The sequence below is a fragment of the Cornus florida genome, unplaced genomic scaffold (assembly GCF_030987335.1).
Source record: "Cornus florida cultivar Cherokee Brave unplaced genomic scaffold, ASM3098733v1 CherokeeBrave_3.0.0_Hap2_Chr09, whole genome shotgun sequence".
Lineage (NCBI taxonomy): Eukaryota > Viridiplantae > Streptophyta > Magnoliopsida > Cornales > Cornaceae > Cornus > Cornus florida.
In genome coordinates, this window is record NW_026775579.1 from 85,663,607 (window position 1) to 85,680,100 (window position 16,494).

Genomic DNA, 16,494 nt, shown 5'->3' on the forward strand with positions numbered 1-16,494 from the left:
TCCTTGATTAAGTATTCTCCTCCGGACATGCAAACTCTTAATGCTAGAGCACAGATCTACATCCAACTGGAAGAGAATGTGGCTCCCTGAGCTCAACATGTCACCCTCATCACGGTGGAGAACAAGCCTCAGGAAAAGGTTTCAAGTTCAAGATGCCGAAGAAGCCAGCACGCTTTGGCGCCAGCCATTCAAATACCCGAAAAATGGCAAAAGATAGAAGAAAGAATCACTCCCCTTCGCACAACCTTGGCCCGGTTATTTCAGGAGAACAAAATGAAGTTTGCAGCTCCTCAGCCAATAAGGCAACCGTTGGAACAGAGAGACAAGTCCAAGCACTGCGCTTACCATAGAGATTATGGGCATATGACCAATGATTGCAGATCCCTCAGGCGAAAGGTGGAAAACATGTTACTGAGGGGTGAATTGGCAGATTACCTTACAACAAAGGAGTACGTGAAGCCTCGGGAGACCAACCCTTGGAGTGTCGATGGTAATCAGGTGAAGGTCATCCATGCAATACATGGAAGATCAGAAGATGATCAGGAGTCAGATGAGGTTTATAGATCCCGACTGAGAATAACCCATAAGCTGAGGTTATCCTCAGTAAACACTATTGTCTCGAGAAGCATCAACATCAGGTTCGGCGATGGAGATTTATCCATAGTTCAACTTTCCCACGAAGATCCGTTAGTCATCAGTCTCTTGGTGGTGAATTGTATGATTAAGAGGGTTCTGATAGACCCATGGAGTAGTGCCAACATCATCGCAAAGACGGTCTTTGAACAGCTAGAGATCCCGTCATTATCAGTCCGGCCCACCTTCAGCCCGTTGATGGGGTTCGATGGTACAAAAGTTGATCCCCTTGGGGTGATTGATTTATCCGTAACTGCGGCAAAGAGGACTCTGAAGGAAAATTTTGTCTTAACAGAGATCCACCCTTCCTATAATCTTATTATGGGAAGAGGTTGGATCCACCGAATGAACGGAGTGTCGTCTACCCTTCACCAAGTGATGCGATGTTTGTCTCCAGACGGGAAAGAGGTCATAGATCTTAGGGGAGATCAAGTAGCCGCCAAAGAATACTACATGTTAACGCAAAATGAGGCAAAGAAGGTAGTGAAACAGTCCCAACCGATTACGCCTCCAGGAAGCAAATCCAAATAGCAATTACAGAATCCTCTGCCTAGGTATCTGAAGGCAGAGGATGAGGCCGAAGCGAAAAAGCCTACCGAGGAATCACTAGAAGCTGTCGAGGTAATCCTCGGCGATCCACGGAAAATCACTTACATGGGTTCTTCCCCCATAGCCGAAGAAAAAGAAGCATTAATCAAAGTCATTCGACGAAATGCAGACGCATTTGCTTAAGAGCATTCAGACATGGTGGGGATCGATCCTTCAGTCTCATGCCATAGCCTGAAGGTGGATCCGGCATTGTGATACCCCTCGGATCCGAGACACGGGTTGATCAGAACCAAGCCCAAACCCGAAAGATATCAAACAATTAATATGTAACCGAACACAGAATACAAGATGAGATAAATAATAACAATAAGCTGGAAGAATACTAATTGAAATCCTCAAAATATCATTAATGAAAACTATTAAATCCAAACTCCAAAAGTCCATAAGTTACAACTCGGGAATCCATTTAGTGGACCCTTTATTAAAATCCCAAAAGAAACTAAAATAACTGAAATAGAAACTTAAAGTAAACATAGAAAAGATTCCTACGTAGTCGGAGGAACGAATGTCTGTATCTGCTCTGCACGTCCAAGCTCTAACCCTGGAACTGAAGAACACTTGAAAAATAAGAGAGTGGGTCAGGCCCACATGCAAGTCCTATTCTACTACGATCCAAACAGTAATCCGATACGCAGATACATCCTAGGAAGGCTCAACAATATCTAGAGTAGTCCATATGTATATATATAATACACACTATAGAACGCTCACTAGTCCAGTAGGTCTGTCTCAGCCTGAGTAGAGATACCATGCAAATCGCACAATAATGCGGTCATGTGTACCTAGACCTACCGGGGAACAACACCTATGTCCAGTTATCCATCCTAGGCGATATACGCGCCCTAACCATGGTCCTGAGATTCAAACTCATACCATGGTACCATATAATAAGTATATAAAATCCGTACTCCTCATAATACAAAATACCACCCATCTGTGTAGTGGTCTAGTATATGTATAATCATCCGTCCTGAAACCATATTAAGTCATCCAACTATTTTGTTGACCTGACGCAAGTAGGTAATAGACTTAACCTATATGATTAATCCGTACCTTAATCCAAATTAGGTAGGACTTAGGGTTTGATCTAGTCTATACCTAGTATGTCACCGTCCCATACCGGTACATACGATCCTCCAGTTTACACGGTTGACCAAACAATGATAAATGCATATCAATTATACTCCAGAATAAGCACACATACAAATCTAATAAGTGTATGATCAAATTATATATCCAGTATATGATCTAGAAGTCACATTCTAGTCCTTTAAAATGTTAGAGTAAAATACAGCATCTAACTCCTCTAAAGCAGTACAATAACTGATGTAATTTATTGTAGATTTTAAACATCAATCATTTCCAATTAACCATACTTATTCATCATTTTTCCCAGATAAATAATTATATGATTACAACATAAGGAAGACATGATTAATAATTGTTAAGACATGTAAAGCATCCAAAACTCCTCAAAACAGAAAACAGTTTTAAGTTAATTAATTAATTAACCCTCCTTATACAGATTTCCTATTTAATCTTAGAATATATCATGCTTCCACATAATATCGTTAACATGCTTCCCAACAATTTATACATCTCTGGAATAAGTATACAGATCATCCATATCCCCGGAACCAACCTAGAAACCTTCCTACAGTCCAAACTGAAGGCAGAACGTGGAAAAATAAAAAAAACAAAAGAGGAGCCGGCTTCACTAAAAGTGGAGCCGCCTCCCCCCTTGGTGGAGCCACCTCCACCACAAATGGAGCCGGCTCTACCCCTTGTAGAGGCGGCTCCACCCTTGTGGTGAGTCGGCTCTACTCCCCTGTGACCCGTTTGCGCGTAGTTTGATCATCTTCTTCGCCTCTGGTGGGGTTCAGAGGCTCTGTACAACTTTAATAACTTATTCTAGAGTTCAATTGATGTCCTAGAATTAATTAAAATCATGCATTCATTCCAAGACTCTTAAGGCTAACAAGTTTAAAAAACCATGCAAATAGATTCTTAACAGAGCAACTTCCTACACACAAAACAGATTCATACAACGATTAACAGTCGATTCAACCATGCCTCCAAGATGATATTAACTTTAATTTAATCTGTTTTAATGCTTGATTAATCCCTGGAGTCTACTAGGAATGCACAGAACACGAATTAAAGGGAAGGAGAAGAATAGTGACTTGCCTTTGAGTTTCAGATTTTGAAACTGTAATCCTGTCTCTAAAGTTTCTGACAATGTCCTAGATTGCCGTCCCACTCCTCCGGTGCTCTTGGTTCAACCCAGAAGCAACCCCGTTCCTTTCTCCTTAAAGCTCCCTTTTAAACTCTCAGAACTCTCTCTCTGTTGCTCTCTGTGTATCTCTCTGTTTCCCAGTCGTGACTATGAGAACTAGGGTTTTGTTTCTAACCCTAAACCAACGTAGAATATGCATATATATAGACTTTTAAATTCTAACCCTAATCCTTATACAACTCGGCCCATTAAATAACCTAGGTTTAACAGTGCCGGCTACATGAACTTACGTAAAATTATAATAACAATGACTTAAATAAAGAAATAAAAACAACCATTAACAACCAATTAAATAATTAAAACAATTTAAACAATTAAAACAATTTAAATAATTAACAATTTACAAAATAATTAACAATTAAACAAAATACCCGCAATTAAATAATTAACACAACAAACAAGGAAAACAATTAATCAAAAAAAAAAAAACAATTAAATCAAAAATAAAATACCAGAAATATCCTTTTAAAAATTAGGGGTATTACAGGCATACAAACCAGTCAAACAGAAGCACAGAAGGTTTGCTCCAGAGCACAACCAAATTATAGCTGAAGAGGTAAGCAAATTACTTCAAGCAGGTTTCATCCGAGAGGTGTACTACCCACAATGGCTCTCCAACGTGGTGGTAGTTTAGAAGAAGAATAGCAAACGGAGGGTTTACATAGATTTCACCAATCTCAACAAAGCCTGCCCTAAAGACAGCTTTCCGTTACCCAAGATTGATCAAATGGTTGATGCCACTACTGGTTTCGAGAGGCTCACATTTCTTGATGCATACTCCGGCCATAACCAAATTCCTATGAATCCGAAGGATGAAGAGAAGACTGCTTTCATAACGAAGAAGGGCACCTACTGTTATAGAATAATGCCCTTCGGGCTAAAAAAAGCTGGAGCAACTTACTAGCGCCTTGTTAACAAGATCTTTGATGAAATACTGGGAAAGACGGTCGAGGCTTATATTGATGATATGGTGGTAAAGAGTGTGAAGAAGGAGGAGTATCCTGGACACCTCTAAGAGGGCTTTGATACTTTACGAAAATATGGCATGAAGTTAAATCCTTCGAAGTGTTCCTTCGCAATTTCTTCAGGATAGTTCCTCGACCATATCGTGAACAAAAGGGGAATTGAGGTAAGTCCGGCACAGGCTCAAGCCCTCATACAAAATCAAGAACCAAAGACACGCAGGGATGTACAAGTTCTAACAGTTCGAATCGCAGCTCTCAGTCGATTATTTCCCGATTGTCCGATAAGTGCAAACCATTCTTTGATGCAATAAGGTCCAAAAACAAAGACATATGGGGAACATAACAGCAAGATGCTCTTAATCAACTGAAATGTTACATGTCAAGACCTCCAATTCTGTCAGCTCCGAAGCCTGGTGAGGCTCTTATCATGTATTTAGCCATCTCCAGCATAGCTACAAGTGCTGTGTTAATCAGAGAAGAAGGTAAGAGTCAGTATCCAATTTTTTACACCAGCAAGACAATGATAGATGCAGAATCGTGGTACAGCAAAGCCGAGAAGATCATACTAGAGTTAGTATACGCCAAAAGGAAGCTTCGACACTACTTTGAGTCACACAGCATCAAAGTTCTTACCAATTACCCCATGCGAGTCATTCTTTCTAAACCGGATTTGTCCGGAAGAATAACTAAATGGATAATTGAGCTTAATTCTTTTGACATATACTATGAACCGAAGGAGTCGCACAAAGGGCAAGCACTAGCTGATTTCCTCTTGGAGTATGAAGACAAGTCCGAGGAGTCAAGCCCTTTCGAACCACAATGGGAGCTTCGGGTAGATGGTTCCTCGAACTTGATTAGTGCTGGAGCAGGAGTCATTATCACAACTCCCGAAGGCACCAGATTACAGTAGTCAATCCGGCTGAATTTTCCTGCCACTAACAATGAGGCGGAATACGAAGCTATGCTAGCAGGACTTCGGTTGGCAAACCAGCTTCAGGTAAGGTGCTTAAAAGTTTTTAGTGATTCTCAGCTTATTGTGAATCAGGTAACAGGCCAGTACCAGCCTAAGAAGGATAGAATGAAGGCTTACAAAGAAGCTACGGAGATTGTCTCGCGAGGGTTCGACCAGATCGAGTTTCATCAAATACCTCGCGAGGAGAATTCTGAAGTAGATCAGTTAGCCGCAGCGGCATCTTCTTCAGATGAAGATTTGGTCCGGATTGTACCCATCGACATCCTGGACGAACCGAGTATAAGCCCTCGACATGAGATAATGGTGATCCCAATTGTCCCACGCGAACTATGCTGAATGGATCCATTGGAAGCTTACCTTAAGAAGGGGACTCTCCCGAACCAGAAGGCCGAGGCATGAAAACTCAGGCTCACCGCAGCTAAATATGCTATCATCAATAACCAATTGTATCAAAAATCATTCTTCGGTCCTTACCTAAAATGTTTAAGCCCTACAGAGGCTCTTATGATACTACAACAAATTCATGATGGAGATTGTGGCAATCACTCTGGAGGAAGATCTTTGGCGCATAAAGTTCTAACTCAAGGTTATTTCTGGCCTTATTTGGCTCGGAATGTTGAAGAGTATGTTAGAAAGTGTGATAAGTGCCAACAACATAGTCCAATGAAGCATCAATCCGCCGAAGATTTGCACGTAATGGCGAATCCGTGGCCATTAGTTCAGTGGGGGATCGATATGGTCGGTCCTTTGCCCAAAACGGTGGAGAAGAAGGAGTATGTGTTGCTCACCATCGATTATTTCACTACATGGGTAGAAGCCGAAGCCTATTCAAGTGTGACCCATGAGCAAGTGAAAAGTTTCCTCTGGAATAATATAATCTGCCGATTCGGGATGCCACATGTGATCATGATGGACAATGGCCCCAATTTAGATAACCACAGCACAAGAAAGTTATTTGCCAAGCATGGGATTAGGCAGAAGTTGGCCGCGGTTAGCCATCCTTAAGGGAATAGACAGGAAGAAATAACTAATCGAACCATCTTCAGTTGTTTGAAGAAAAAGTTGGAAAAGCTCAAATCCAAATGGTACGAGAATCTACCTCAGGTACTTTGGGCGTATCGAACCACCCCTCGCCGACCAACAGGAGAAAGCCCTTTTGCCATGGCTTATGGGTCAGAGGCTGTCATACCTATGGAATCAGCAGTTCCGACTCTTCGGACTCACTTGGTGTAATACCCCTAAATTTAAAAAGGACATAATTGGAATTTTATTTTTATTTTATTATTCTTAGGTGTTTTCATGACTTTTGTTACGTGGTTTCTTGTTTTGTTGTTTAAATGAATTAATTGTTTAATTATAAGTGTGCGTGATTAAGTGGCATTTGGAATGTAAAATTAAATGTATTGTTTTTATTTTATTTTATTTTTAACCGAACTTGGGCTTGGATATGATTAACGGACTATTTGGATAGTGTAAATGGGTACCATTTTACCCATGGAAGTATATACATGTATATATATGGGTATATATGTATATAAAGCTAGTTTTAATTATTGCTATTTATTAATAATTAAACTTGAGGTATTAATCCTAATTTAATATAGGTTATAATTTTAGGGTTACATATATTCTCACGTTTTTAGCCGACTTACATTATAACTTTTATGGTTGTTTTTCTTTCTCGGATTAAAATTAGAATTAGGGTTTTAGTTTTTCTAAACCTATAAATATATCATTATGTTGACTTAAGGTTTTTAAAAAAATATGTAAACCTTTTTCACGTACCATAGAGATAGAGAGGAACAAAGCGTAAATTGTGAGATAAATGGTAAGGGTTTCAACTGTGGATAAAGGATTGGTCATAGGAGAAAGGAAGGTTGAGCAGTAGGAGGCTTGACGGCAGTCATGATCGCCGGAAAAAAACCTAGGAAGACGGCGACAAGGTTTTGATTCCAAAACCGCAAAGGCAAGTTTTTTCCTTTCTCTCTCCCGTTGCCTGTATTCTGTGCATCTGTAGATAGTCTCTAGGGCTTTAATGGACTAATAAATTGAATCTTAGATACTTAGTATTTGTTTAATCAATTATCTGTATTTAGGCGTGAATTAATTTTGTTACAGTTCATGCAAGTTTGTTTTGGTTGCAGTGCTTGCTCTTTCTAAGCATGTTGGATCAGCAAAAGTTTTAAGTTTTAATTTGATGCAAATTGACTTAAGTAAGGATTTGGGATGGTTTTAGATATACTTAGGACTCCTAGGAACAATTTTAAAAACCAACAAAGGGAGTGGAAGTGGCCGGTGCTGAAGCAAATGGTCAAAAAAACATAGCTGGAGGAGAACAGAGGCTTAGAGGGATGAAGAGCCGGCTCTGGGGATTGAAGAGCCGGCTCCCATCATTCAAGAGCCGGCTCTAAGAAGGCATGGAGCCAGCTCCATGCTTTCAAGAGCCTGCTCTTGCATTTTAGAGCAGGCTCTCTCCTATTTTGACGTATTTTAGTGTTTTCTGATTTTTCTGGGCACCGTTTGGATGATTTTAATTCTTTCGAATTGTGTTGTGAGGGCATTTGGGTTCTTATTTTAAATCCTATTATTGCATAGTTTATACATTTACACTAAAGTATTAAACAGTAGGAAAATAGACAACTTTTCAGTACTGTTAACGGTTGGAGGAAAGTTAAATTGCGTAGTTTAATTCAGTGATTGACGGATTATAAAACCAGTCATGGGGATGATTTTGGGTGTAAATAGGATTCTTAAACTCAGTATTAAAGATGAACCGAAGGTTGGGAATAGCCGGAGACGAAGCTGAAAGGCGAAACGGAGCAAAACTGGACAGAGGAGGCTCTAAGCCTTTAAGAGCAGGCTCTAAGTTTTTATGGAGCAGGCTCTAAGTTTCTAGAGCAGGCTCTAAGTTTTTATAGAGCAGGCTCCATGGTGTAAAGAGCCTGCTCTATGATTTTTAAGAGAAGGCTCTTTGGTTAGGTTACGTTTGGTTGCAATCTAGAGCTGTCCGGGAACTGTTTGGGCTATGTTTGGAGTTCTAAATTGTTTTAGGGAGTGAACTAACAATTTTAAAAGTAATTTCAAGAGATCTTAAGCTCTCTAATTGCATAAGTTAGCCTATTATAGGAAGGGAATGATCAGTGTGAAAATTAGACAATTTACATACTGTTAACGGTTGGAAGGGAAGTAGTTGTTCAATTTTTAAATAGGCGACTTAAGTAATTATAACATGATGTTAATCTTGTTTTAAATGCACGTTAGGGTCATTTACTTAATAAATTTGATCTGTGCACACTCGGGAATATAATTGCTGAATTAATAAATCCGTTCTACAATTACGTAGATTAAGGATAGGAAATTACTTGCTTTCTCTAATATGGCAATTTAATGAGTTATAACATGTTTCTAATTTTTGTTTTAGATGCACAGTAGAGTCTTTTAGTTTAAAGATTAGACCTATGCATACTTTGGATTTTTATATTACTGAAACATTAATTTTCCTGCAATTACATGAGTAAAATGTTTGCTTTAAATTGTTGAATTATTAGATACACTATTCTGCAATTAATTGGATGATGGTTTTCAACTGGATGATGGTTTTGGACTTAAATTGCTAAACTAAAACATAGGTTTTGTAATTTACATGGGAGTTAACCTGGACTTAATTGAAGAATTAATTGCTTATTTTCTGTCAATTATATGAATGGATTTTCGATTTTAAGTTAACGAACGATTAAGTTTTGTCTCGTCAATTTCATAGATATTGTCATGGATATTTAGTTGATAAACTTTTCCAATTTTGTTTTATCAGCTACATGGATTTATGTGGATTGTATTTGGTGTACTGATTGAGTTAATGCATCATTTACGGATCATATGCATGGTATGTACCGGTATGGGACGGTGACATACGGAGGGACGAATTAGATCAAAACGCTAATTCCAACCCATTCATACATACGGAATGGATTAACTAAAACAGTTGAATCCTACATTGTTTCATGTCCTGTAAACTAAAACAGTTGAACGACATATTGGATGGTTGTTTATATTTTCTGTTAATAAGAAGGATAGGGATTTAATTAAAACATTTAGATCCTAATTATATGTTGTGTTTTGGCAACGAATAGTTGACCGGCTCAACATTGTATTTGGATGGGTTGTATATACACTTAATTTATGTTAGTCTGTGCAGTTGAACAAGCTGAACGACTAGCTGGATTTCTTATGGTTGGATAGGATCGGACTTTATATATATAATTATGGTACCGTGATCTGAGCTTGAGTCTCATAGTCAACGGTTAGGGAGCGTATATGTAGTGGGATGCATAGCTAGCTATGTTGGTTGAGGTATACCCTGTTAGGCTTAGGTAGTCATGCCCACTCAAGTGCGTTTTTGCATGTTGCCTTCTATTCAGGTTGAGACCCTCAGCATAGTCTAGTGAGAGTCCTGTAGTGTGGTTATATGTATATATCTATTTATGGATTATATAAATATGGTTGAAACATCTAGGATGTATCTGCGTATCGGGTCTCTGTTTGGATTGTAGTTAGGATAGAACTTGTTCGTGGGCCTGACCCACTATTATTTTTCAGGTAACGGACGGTTCCAGGTCTTAGATCTTGTTCGTGCTGGGCAGAGACGACTTCTTATTCTTCCGACGACGTAGGCGGTTCCTGTATGGTTTAGCATTGGATTCTTTTTCGGTGGTTCATTTCTCAGTGATGATTTTTATTAGGGGTCCACCAGATGGATTCCCGAGTTGTATTAGAAATGGAGAATTTGGATGTATCAGAATAATTCTTTATTAATTTAATTTTATTCTGAGGTTTCAGTATTTGGTTTATCATTCTAGTTTCTTTTTAGCAAATTTTTATTTATTCCTGTTTCCTTAATTGTATTCTGTGTTCGTTTATTGCTAATTTGTTTGATATCCTCGGGTAGTCGGGCGTGGGCCTGGCCAACCCGTATCCAGAAATCCGGGGGTATCACACTTAGTACTCGAAGGTAATAACTACCAGCAATTCGAGCACAGCCTCAATCTCTTGGAAGAAAAGAGGGATGCCGCGACAATCAGGCTCGCTTCATATCAGTAGCAGTTGCGTAACAGTTACAACAAGCGTGTTAAGTTCAGACGTTTTGTAGAAGGAGATTAGGTGCTGAAACAGGAAATGGCTCATGTAAAAAAGTTGCAACCCAATTGGATCGGACCGTACAGAGTCACTGAAGTAGTGGGAAAAGGAGCCTACCGATTGGCAGAAGCTGATGGACGTCCAATTGCGCGTTCATGGAATGCAATACACTTAAAAAGGTACTATCATTAGATGATATAGTTTATTTAATTTCTATTTATAGACTACATACATCTATTTTTTATCCAAGTATGGCTGCTTATAGGCCTATTTAATAAAAGTTGCTTGAAGTTTTGCCTATCTTTGCACATCTTTATTCCTTTAGTAGAGTGGGGCCTTACTTCTCTTGTCGTGATAAGGGGCAATACACCCTACTCTTGATATTGCAACAAGAAACGGATATACGACAAAAGAAGCAACACAAAGCAAACAAAATGAATAAATTTTAATTTTTTGCTTATACTTACAAGTCCTTTTTTATACAAGGCAAAAACAAAACGAATGATTTTGACTTTTTACAAGTCCTTTTTTATACAAGTACATCAAAATGCAAGTATGTACCCGATTGTTGATGTCACAAGTTCTTTGGTAATGGACATTTAGGCTCTATTTAAATCATGAGCCCAAGGTTGCTTTACAGTCTTTTCATGTTTTGAACACAAACCACGAGTGTGTACAATTCAGAGTACTTATGTAGTATGGTCCCACATTGGAAAAACACTGTTTATATGCTACCTTTATATAAGGAAATATTAAAGTATTTGGATGCATTGCAAAGAGAGCCCGTTGGTAATAGTACTGGCCCAGCCCAAGTTGAATGCATAGCCCTAGTACCAACGGGTATTCTTTGTAATAATTTTTGCTCTTTCCAAACAAATCAGTCTTAGTGGCTCATATATCATTTGTCCCATATCGAAAAGGAATACTAAAAGTATATAGTTAATATAGAGTTGACAAACAGCGTTTGATTGCCACGAAGAGAGTCCCTGTGAAGGAACGCCTTCCAAAAAACATATATGAAGGATTTCCCAGTTATAATTACTTTCTTTCTTGGCCTCATGACATTTTTAAATCTTCGGCTAGCGTGGCGAATTGGATGATTTTTCCAAATCCGGCTTATAGCCGAGGACACTTCGCTTGGGACCCCAAGAGTCCAGTTCAGAGCGGACCCCAAGAGTCCAGTTCAGAGAAGTTCCTCTCCGGCTTATAGCCGAGGACACTTCGCTTCGGACCCTAAGAGTCCAACTCAGAAAAGTTCCTTCGCTTCGGACCCTAAGAGTCCAGCTCATGAAAGTTCCTCTCCGGCTTATAGCCGAGGACACTTCGTTTCAGACCCCAAGAGTCCAGTTCAGGAAAGTTCCTCTCCGGCTCATAGCCGAGGACACTTCGCTTCGAACCCCAAGAGTCCAATTCAGAGAAGTTTCTCTCCAGCTCATAGCCGAGGACACTTAGCTTCGGACCCCAAGAGTCCAGCTCAGAAAAGTTCTTTCGTTTCGGACCCTAAGAGTCTAATTCAGAGAAGTTCCTCTCCGGCTCATAGCCGAGGACACTTTGCTTCAGACCCCAAGAGTCCAGCTCAAAAAAATTCCTTTGCTTCGGACCCTAAGAGTCCAGTTCAGAGAAGTTCCTCTCCGGCTCATAGCCGAAGACATTTCGCTTCGGACCCCAAAAGTCCAGCTCAGAAAAGTTCCTTTCAGGCTCACAGCTGAGGACACTTCGCTTCGAACCCTAAAAGGTCAGCTCAGCACGGTCCTTTTGTGGCTCATAGCCGAGGAACGTAACTCCTCGGACCCCAAGTGTCCGACACTCAAACCTCAAGACTCAGGAGTAGTACAACTCCTCCCAGGCTCATGACTGAGGAGTTTATTGCATCATGCATTAGGAGTCCAGCACAATACGACTCTTTTCAAGCTCCTTGCTAGCTAATATATTACCTCAGATGATTCAAGTTCAATACTCAGCCAAAGGGTGCTACTTCAAACAATTGAAGTCCGAAGTTGCGCTAGCAAAGTGAGTCTAAGCAGGAACAAAAGTTCTCTATGGTGACACACCCGCAGACTCTTACTCAAAATTTCATCCCACATCAAAATGATGTAGGGAAAAATAAGCATTGATATGTACATTTCTTATAAATCAACAGCAAGAAGGGTTCCCTTGATAGTTGGAATGATAGATGAAAAAGCCTTCTTCAGGTAATAATTAAACGGTCAAAGGGATTCCCTTCTTATCATCTGTACTATTTTTTCAGGTCACAAGAGATCCAAAGCTCCCAGGCAATAAGCCTTCCTCCCAGTGAGGAGCATGTCTTTGTAATATGATTGTACAGAAGCCAAAAGTATTCATAAACATGAAGAGGACTTTAGAATAAATATGATCATTACATTGCAAAAGTTATAGTTTATACAACTGTTCTTTCAAAACAAGGAAAGAAACACAAAAAAGAGGCAGTTACATAGATCTACTTCCTTTTTGGATCAAATGGAGTAGAGTCAAAGGCGTCCACCACGTTTGGATTGGTAGGAAGAGGGATCAGCAGGTCAAAGGATGGGGGAGCTGGCAAGCTTAAGGCTAGAGGAACTTCCAGATGAGCTTTCACCATCTCGGCAAAAGCACCTCAGTTTCCTGAGCCTTGGGTTCCTAGCATAAGAAAATGACACCCCCATGTTAGCATCAAAAGCCTCTGGGTCCGTCGACTTGTCACCAGAGCCCTGGTTGAAGCCGAACCTAAAAGCTTTTACGCTGGATAAACGCACGATGGTGGAGTAGCGTCCTTGCATTTGCCTCCCATCAGTAATATAGGTACCAATGGCATCATTTAAGCGCTGAACTTCAGCCTCCAGAGCCTGCACCTTTGCCTCAGAAGCTGTCAGGCGATTCTTGTAAACATCCCTCACATCAGAAGCAATCTTCGCATTCATAGCCCAGTGCAAAGACTTCTTCTCAGCATTGCCTAAGTCCCTTTTCAATTTCTTAATGGAAAGCGACTGAGCTTCAGCAGTGGCACATAGTGCCATAGTCTGGTACAGACTTTACATGATCAACAATAATAATGTTAATAGATTTGTGGTGAAGATAAATTTGAGGAATTAAACAAATAGATGAAAAAGAATAAACCTTCACGGCATCCACGGGGGCAGATGGCAGCAGCTGGTCCAGCCCCAGATTCCCAATAATTTCCTCAACCTTGGGAAGCCACATACCTTGAGCAACAGCCAAGGCAACAAAAGGGTCAGAGACTATGGAATCCCAGAAGTGAAGAACTGACTTGTCAGCCCTTGAAAAGACAGGCCTCCAGGGTTCTCCAGATTTAGCCTGAACGTAAGCATGGACTTCCTCCTTCGGGTCAGTCTTTCCAGCTTTCTTCCCCTTGCTTTTTAGGATGGTCTTGTTCTTGCTGCTGGAGGAAGTATTGGATCTAATCTTTTTTAGAGGGGGTTCATCCACCTCCTGCTCATCTTCAGTTGATCTAATAACCAACAAAGGTTGCTCCTCAGCAGCCTTCTTCTTCAGAGCTTCAGCCCTCAGCTTTTCTTCCTCAGTCAAGTGGAAGCTATCGAAAAAGGGGAGCGCCAAATCCATGAGATTTGCAGCAGAAGCACTAACAGCGATATCCTGAAGGTTGGATAAGGTGAGCAGCTCCTCAATCGAGGGGGTTCGCTCCAAACCTGTGCTTCAAGAAGGGCGAACCTCTTCTTAGCTACGGAAGAAGGAAAGGTAGCCGAAAGAAGAACAAGAAATTCATAAGTATGGTGAAATAATAAAACTTGACATGGGAAACAACCAGAACATTTTTCATAAAATAAGGGAAGGTACTTTATACCTAACTTCCCAAATTTGCAAAGAATGGGAAGGGAATTCGATTTGTCCACAAACCAGTTCCCCTTCACAATTATCATCCTCTCATTCCACTTCTTCTCGAAGAAAGGGAGGTTCGTGCATATTCTCTGATGAAGGGGAGAAGTGAGGTAGAAGCGGCTAGGCTCAGTCCCATGCCTGATGATGGTATAGGTAGTTAGTAGATCGGCAAGAGTCAAGTCGAGACTTTCCAACCTCCGGCGAACTAGAAGAGCCGAAATCACTCAAAAGAAGTTAGGGTTCACTTGAAGAGGGGCAATCTCTAGTTTGTTAAAAACTAAATGATAGAAAGGGGTGAAAAGGGAAACGAAGAGCGTTGAGATGCCCAACGGATAATAGCAATTCATTGTTTCCTACACCTTCACCGGAACTAAAGTCAGCCCCTTCTGAGTACACGACAATGTCAACTCCTTTAGGAATTTCATAATCATTTACTACAGACTCGATTGAGAACTTGATACGATGAACAGACAAAATTAACTCTCTCTCTCCCTTAGTAAATAAGCAATCGGACCCTGAAGTGGATTCTTCAGCTTGCGAAGTGGATTCTTCAACTTCTGAAGGAGAGATATCCATCTGAACAACTAAATCGTTCATGGTTTCAACAGGGTCAGTGATGTGACTTGAGCGTGTGCACAAAATAATGCACAACACTTTGGTTTTGGAAATGGTATCAAGCGGGCATCATAGTTTATATTTATAAACCGCTAGACACTTATACTATGTAGTATGAAGTGAAAAGGGATTGAACCCAAGAGACCTTTGGCTTGGATTTAAATAAGACAGTTGGTTTTAACAAATAATTACCATAAGAGAGAGAAAGAGAGAATAAAATAGATGGTTGGTTGATTAAGCTAGTGAACAATTAAATTAAAATGCAATGAAAATAAACTAAGTTAGAGTTAGGGGTTTAAGAGATAGAAGAAAATTCTTAGGGTTTATTGGAAGTACCACTAAGCTCATGCAATTAACCACTTGCTTTCCATTAATGGGGAGAACATTGTTGTAATTAAAATGTAGCTACAATCAATGGCACAATTTGCATATGTAAGCATGATCATCCAATTCATTTGTAATGCATTGCCTACCTAACCAACAAGTAAACTACGTGTAGGACAACACACCAATCTTGAGGCTTAACCTATCTCACAAATCCACAAATGCATCCAATGAGAGCACACATCAATGTGATAACACAAATTTCAATCATGATAATGGATTGATTAATTAAGTGTAGATTGTCTACCTAATGACAAGTAAACTAGGGTGTAGTACAACCTATCAAGACAAAACCATAACCAAACAAATCCATTGACCATTTGCATATAATCCACAATCAAGAAGATGATACAAATTGCATATAATAAGTGTGGAATATCAATTTCAAGTATGAATTGTCTAATCATAACACAACTCATCAAGAATAAAGTATAAACCATCAGACTAGTTAACAATTGCATCCATTAAATACCATGTCATGGTCTTCAAGTATAATTCTTAATTAATAACATATAGACATGAAATTAACATATAGAATTAATGAAAGAATTAATCTTTAACATCTAATCATGAGTATAAACCCTAGATTGATCACACATAGACATGCAACCAAAGACAGAGAAATAATGGATGGATTAATTAACATAAATCTTGGAACATCCAAGTATGAAATCACAAGACCACAACATCAACTACAACAATATATTAATCTCCCCAGAAATAGAAATTGCAAAGGTTTAGATTACAAGAGACTTAGGGCTTAACCAAGCCCTAAGTGGAGAGCTAACCCATCATGGTTGTGGTAGTCCAGGTGTCAACAAGATCCACCTCCATGCTTTGCTCCTTCTTCTTCTTCTTTGATGCTCAAGAGAGATGAGTGTGTAGATATTCTTCCAAACTTGTGCCTCCACTCTTCCCTCTCTTCTCACCCTAGCCTGTTCTCCAGAGAGAACGTGATATCTTGGTACAGAAAAAAAAAAATAATTAATAATTCAAATAATATTCACCTAAATAAAATAAATACTAACCCT

The 16,494-nt window shown here is 39.7% G+C and overlaps 2 protein-coding genes across 2 annotated transcripts; both read left to right on the forward strand.

The window, feature by feature from the left end:
• The first annotated feature begins 273 nt into the window (after positions 1 to 273).
• LOC132273049 (uncharacterized) lies at positions 274 to 1,365 on the forward strand. Its single transcript, XM_059774083.1, has 2 exons — positions 274 to 1,113; positions 1,198 to 1,365. The coding sequence occupies exons 1-2, from the start codon at positions 274 to 276 to the stop codon at positions 1,363 to 1,365; spliced, it is 1,008 nt and encodes a 335-aa protein (XP_059630066.1).
• Positions 1,366 to 10,648: 9,283 nt separating this feature from the next.
• On the forward strand, positions 10,649 to 12,318 carry LOC132273050 (DNA-directed RNA polymerase II subunit RPB1-like). The gene is made up of 2 exons (XM_059774084.1): positions 10,649 to 10,760; positions 11,732 to 12,318. The coding sequence occupies exons 1-2, from the start codon at positions 10,649 to 10,651 to the stop codon at positions 12,316 to 12,318; spliced, it is 699 nt and encodes a 232-aa protein (XP_059630067.1).
• The last annotated feature ends 4,176 nt before the right edge of the window (positions 12,319 to 16,494 follow it).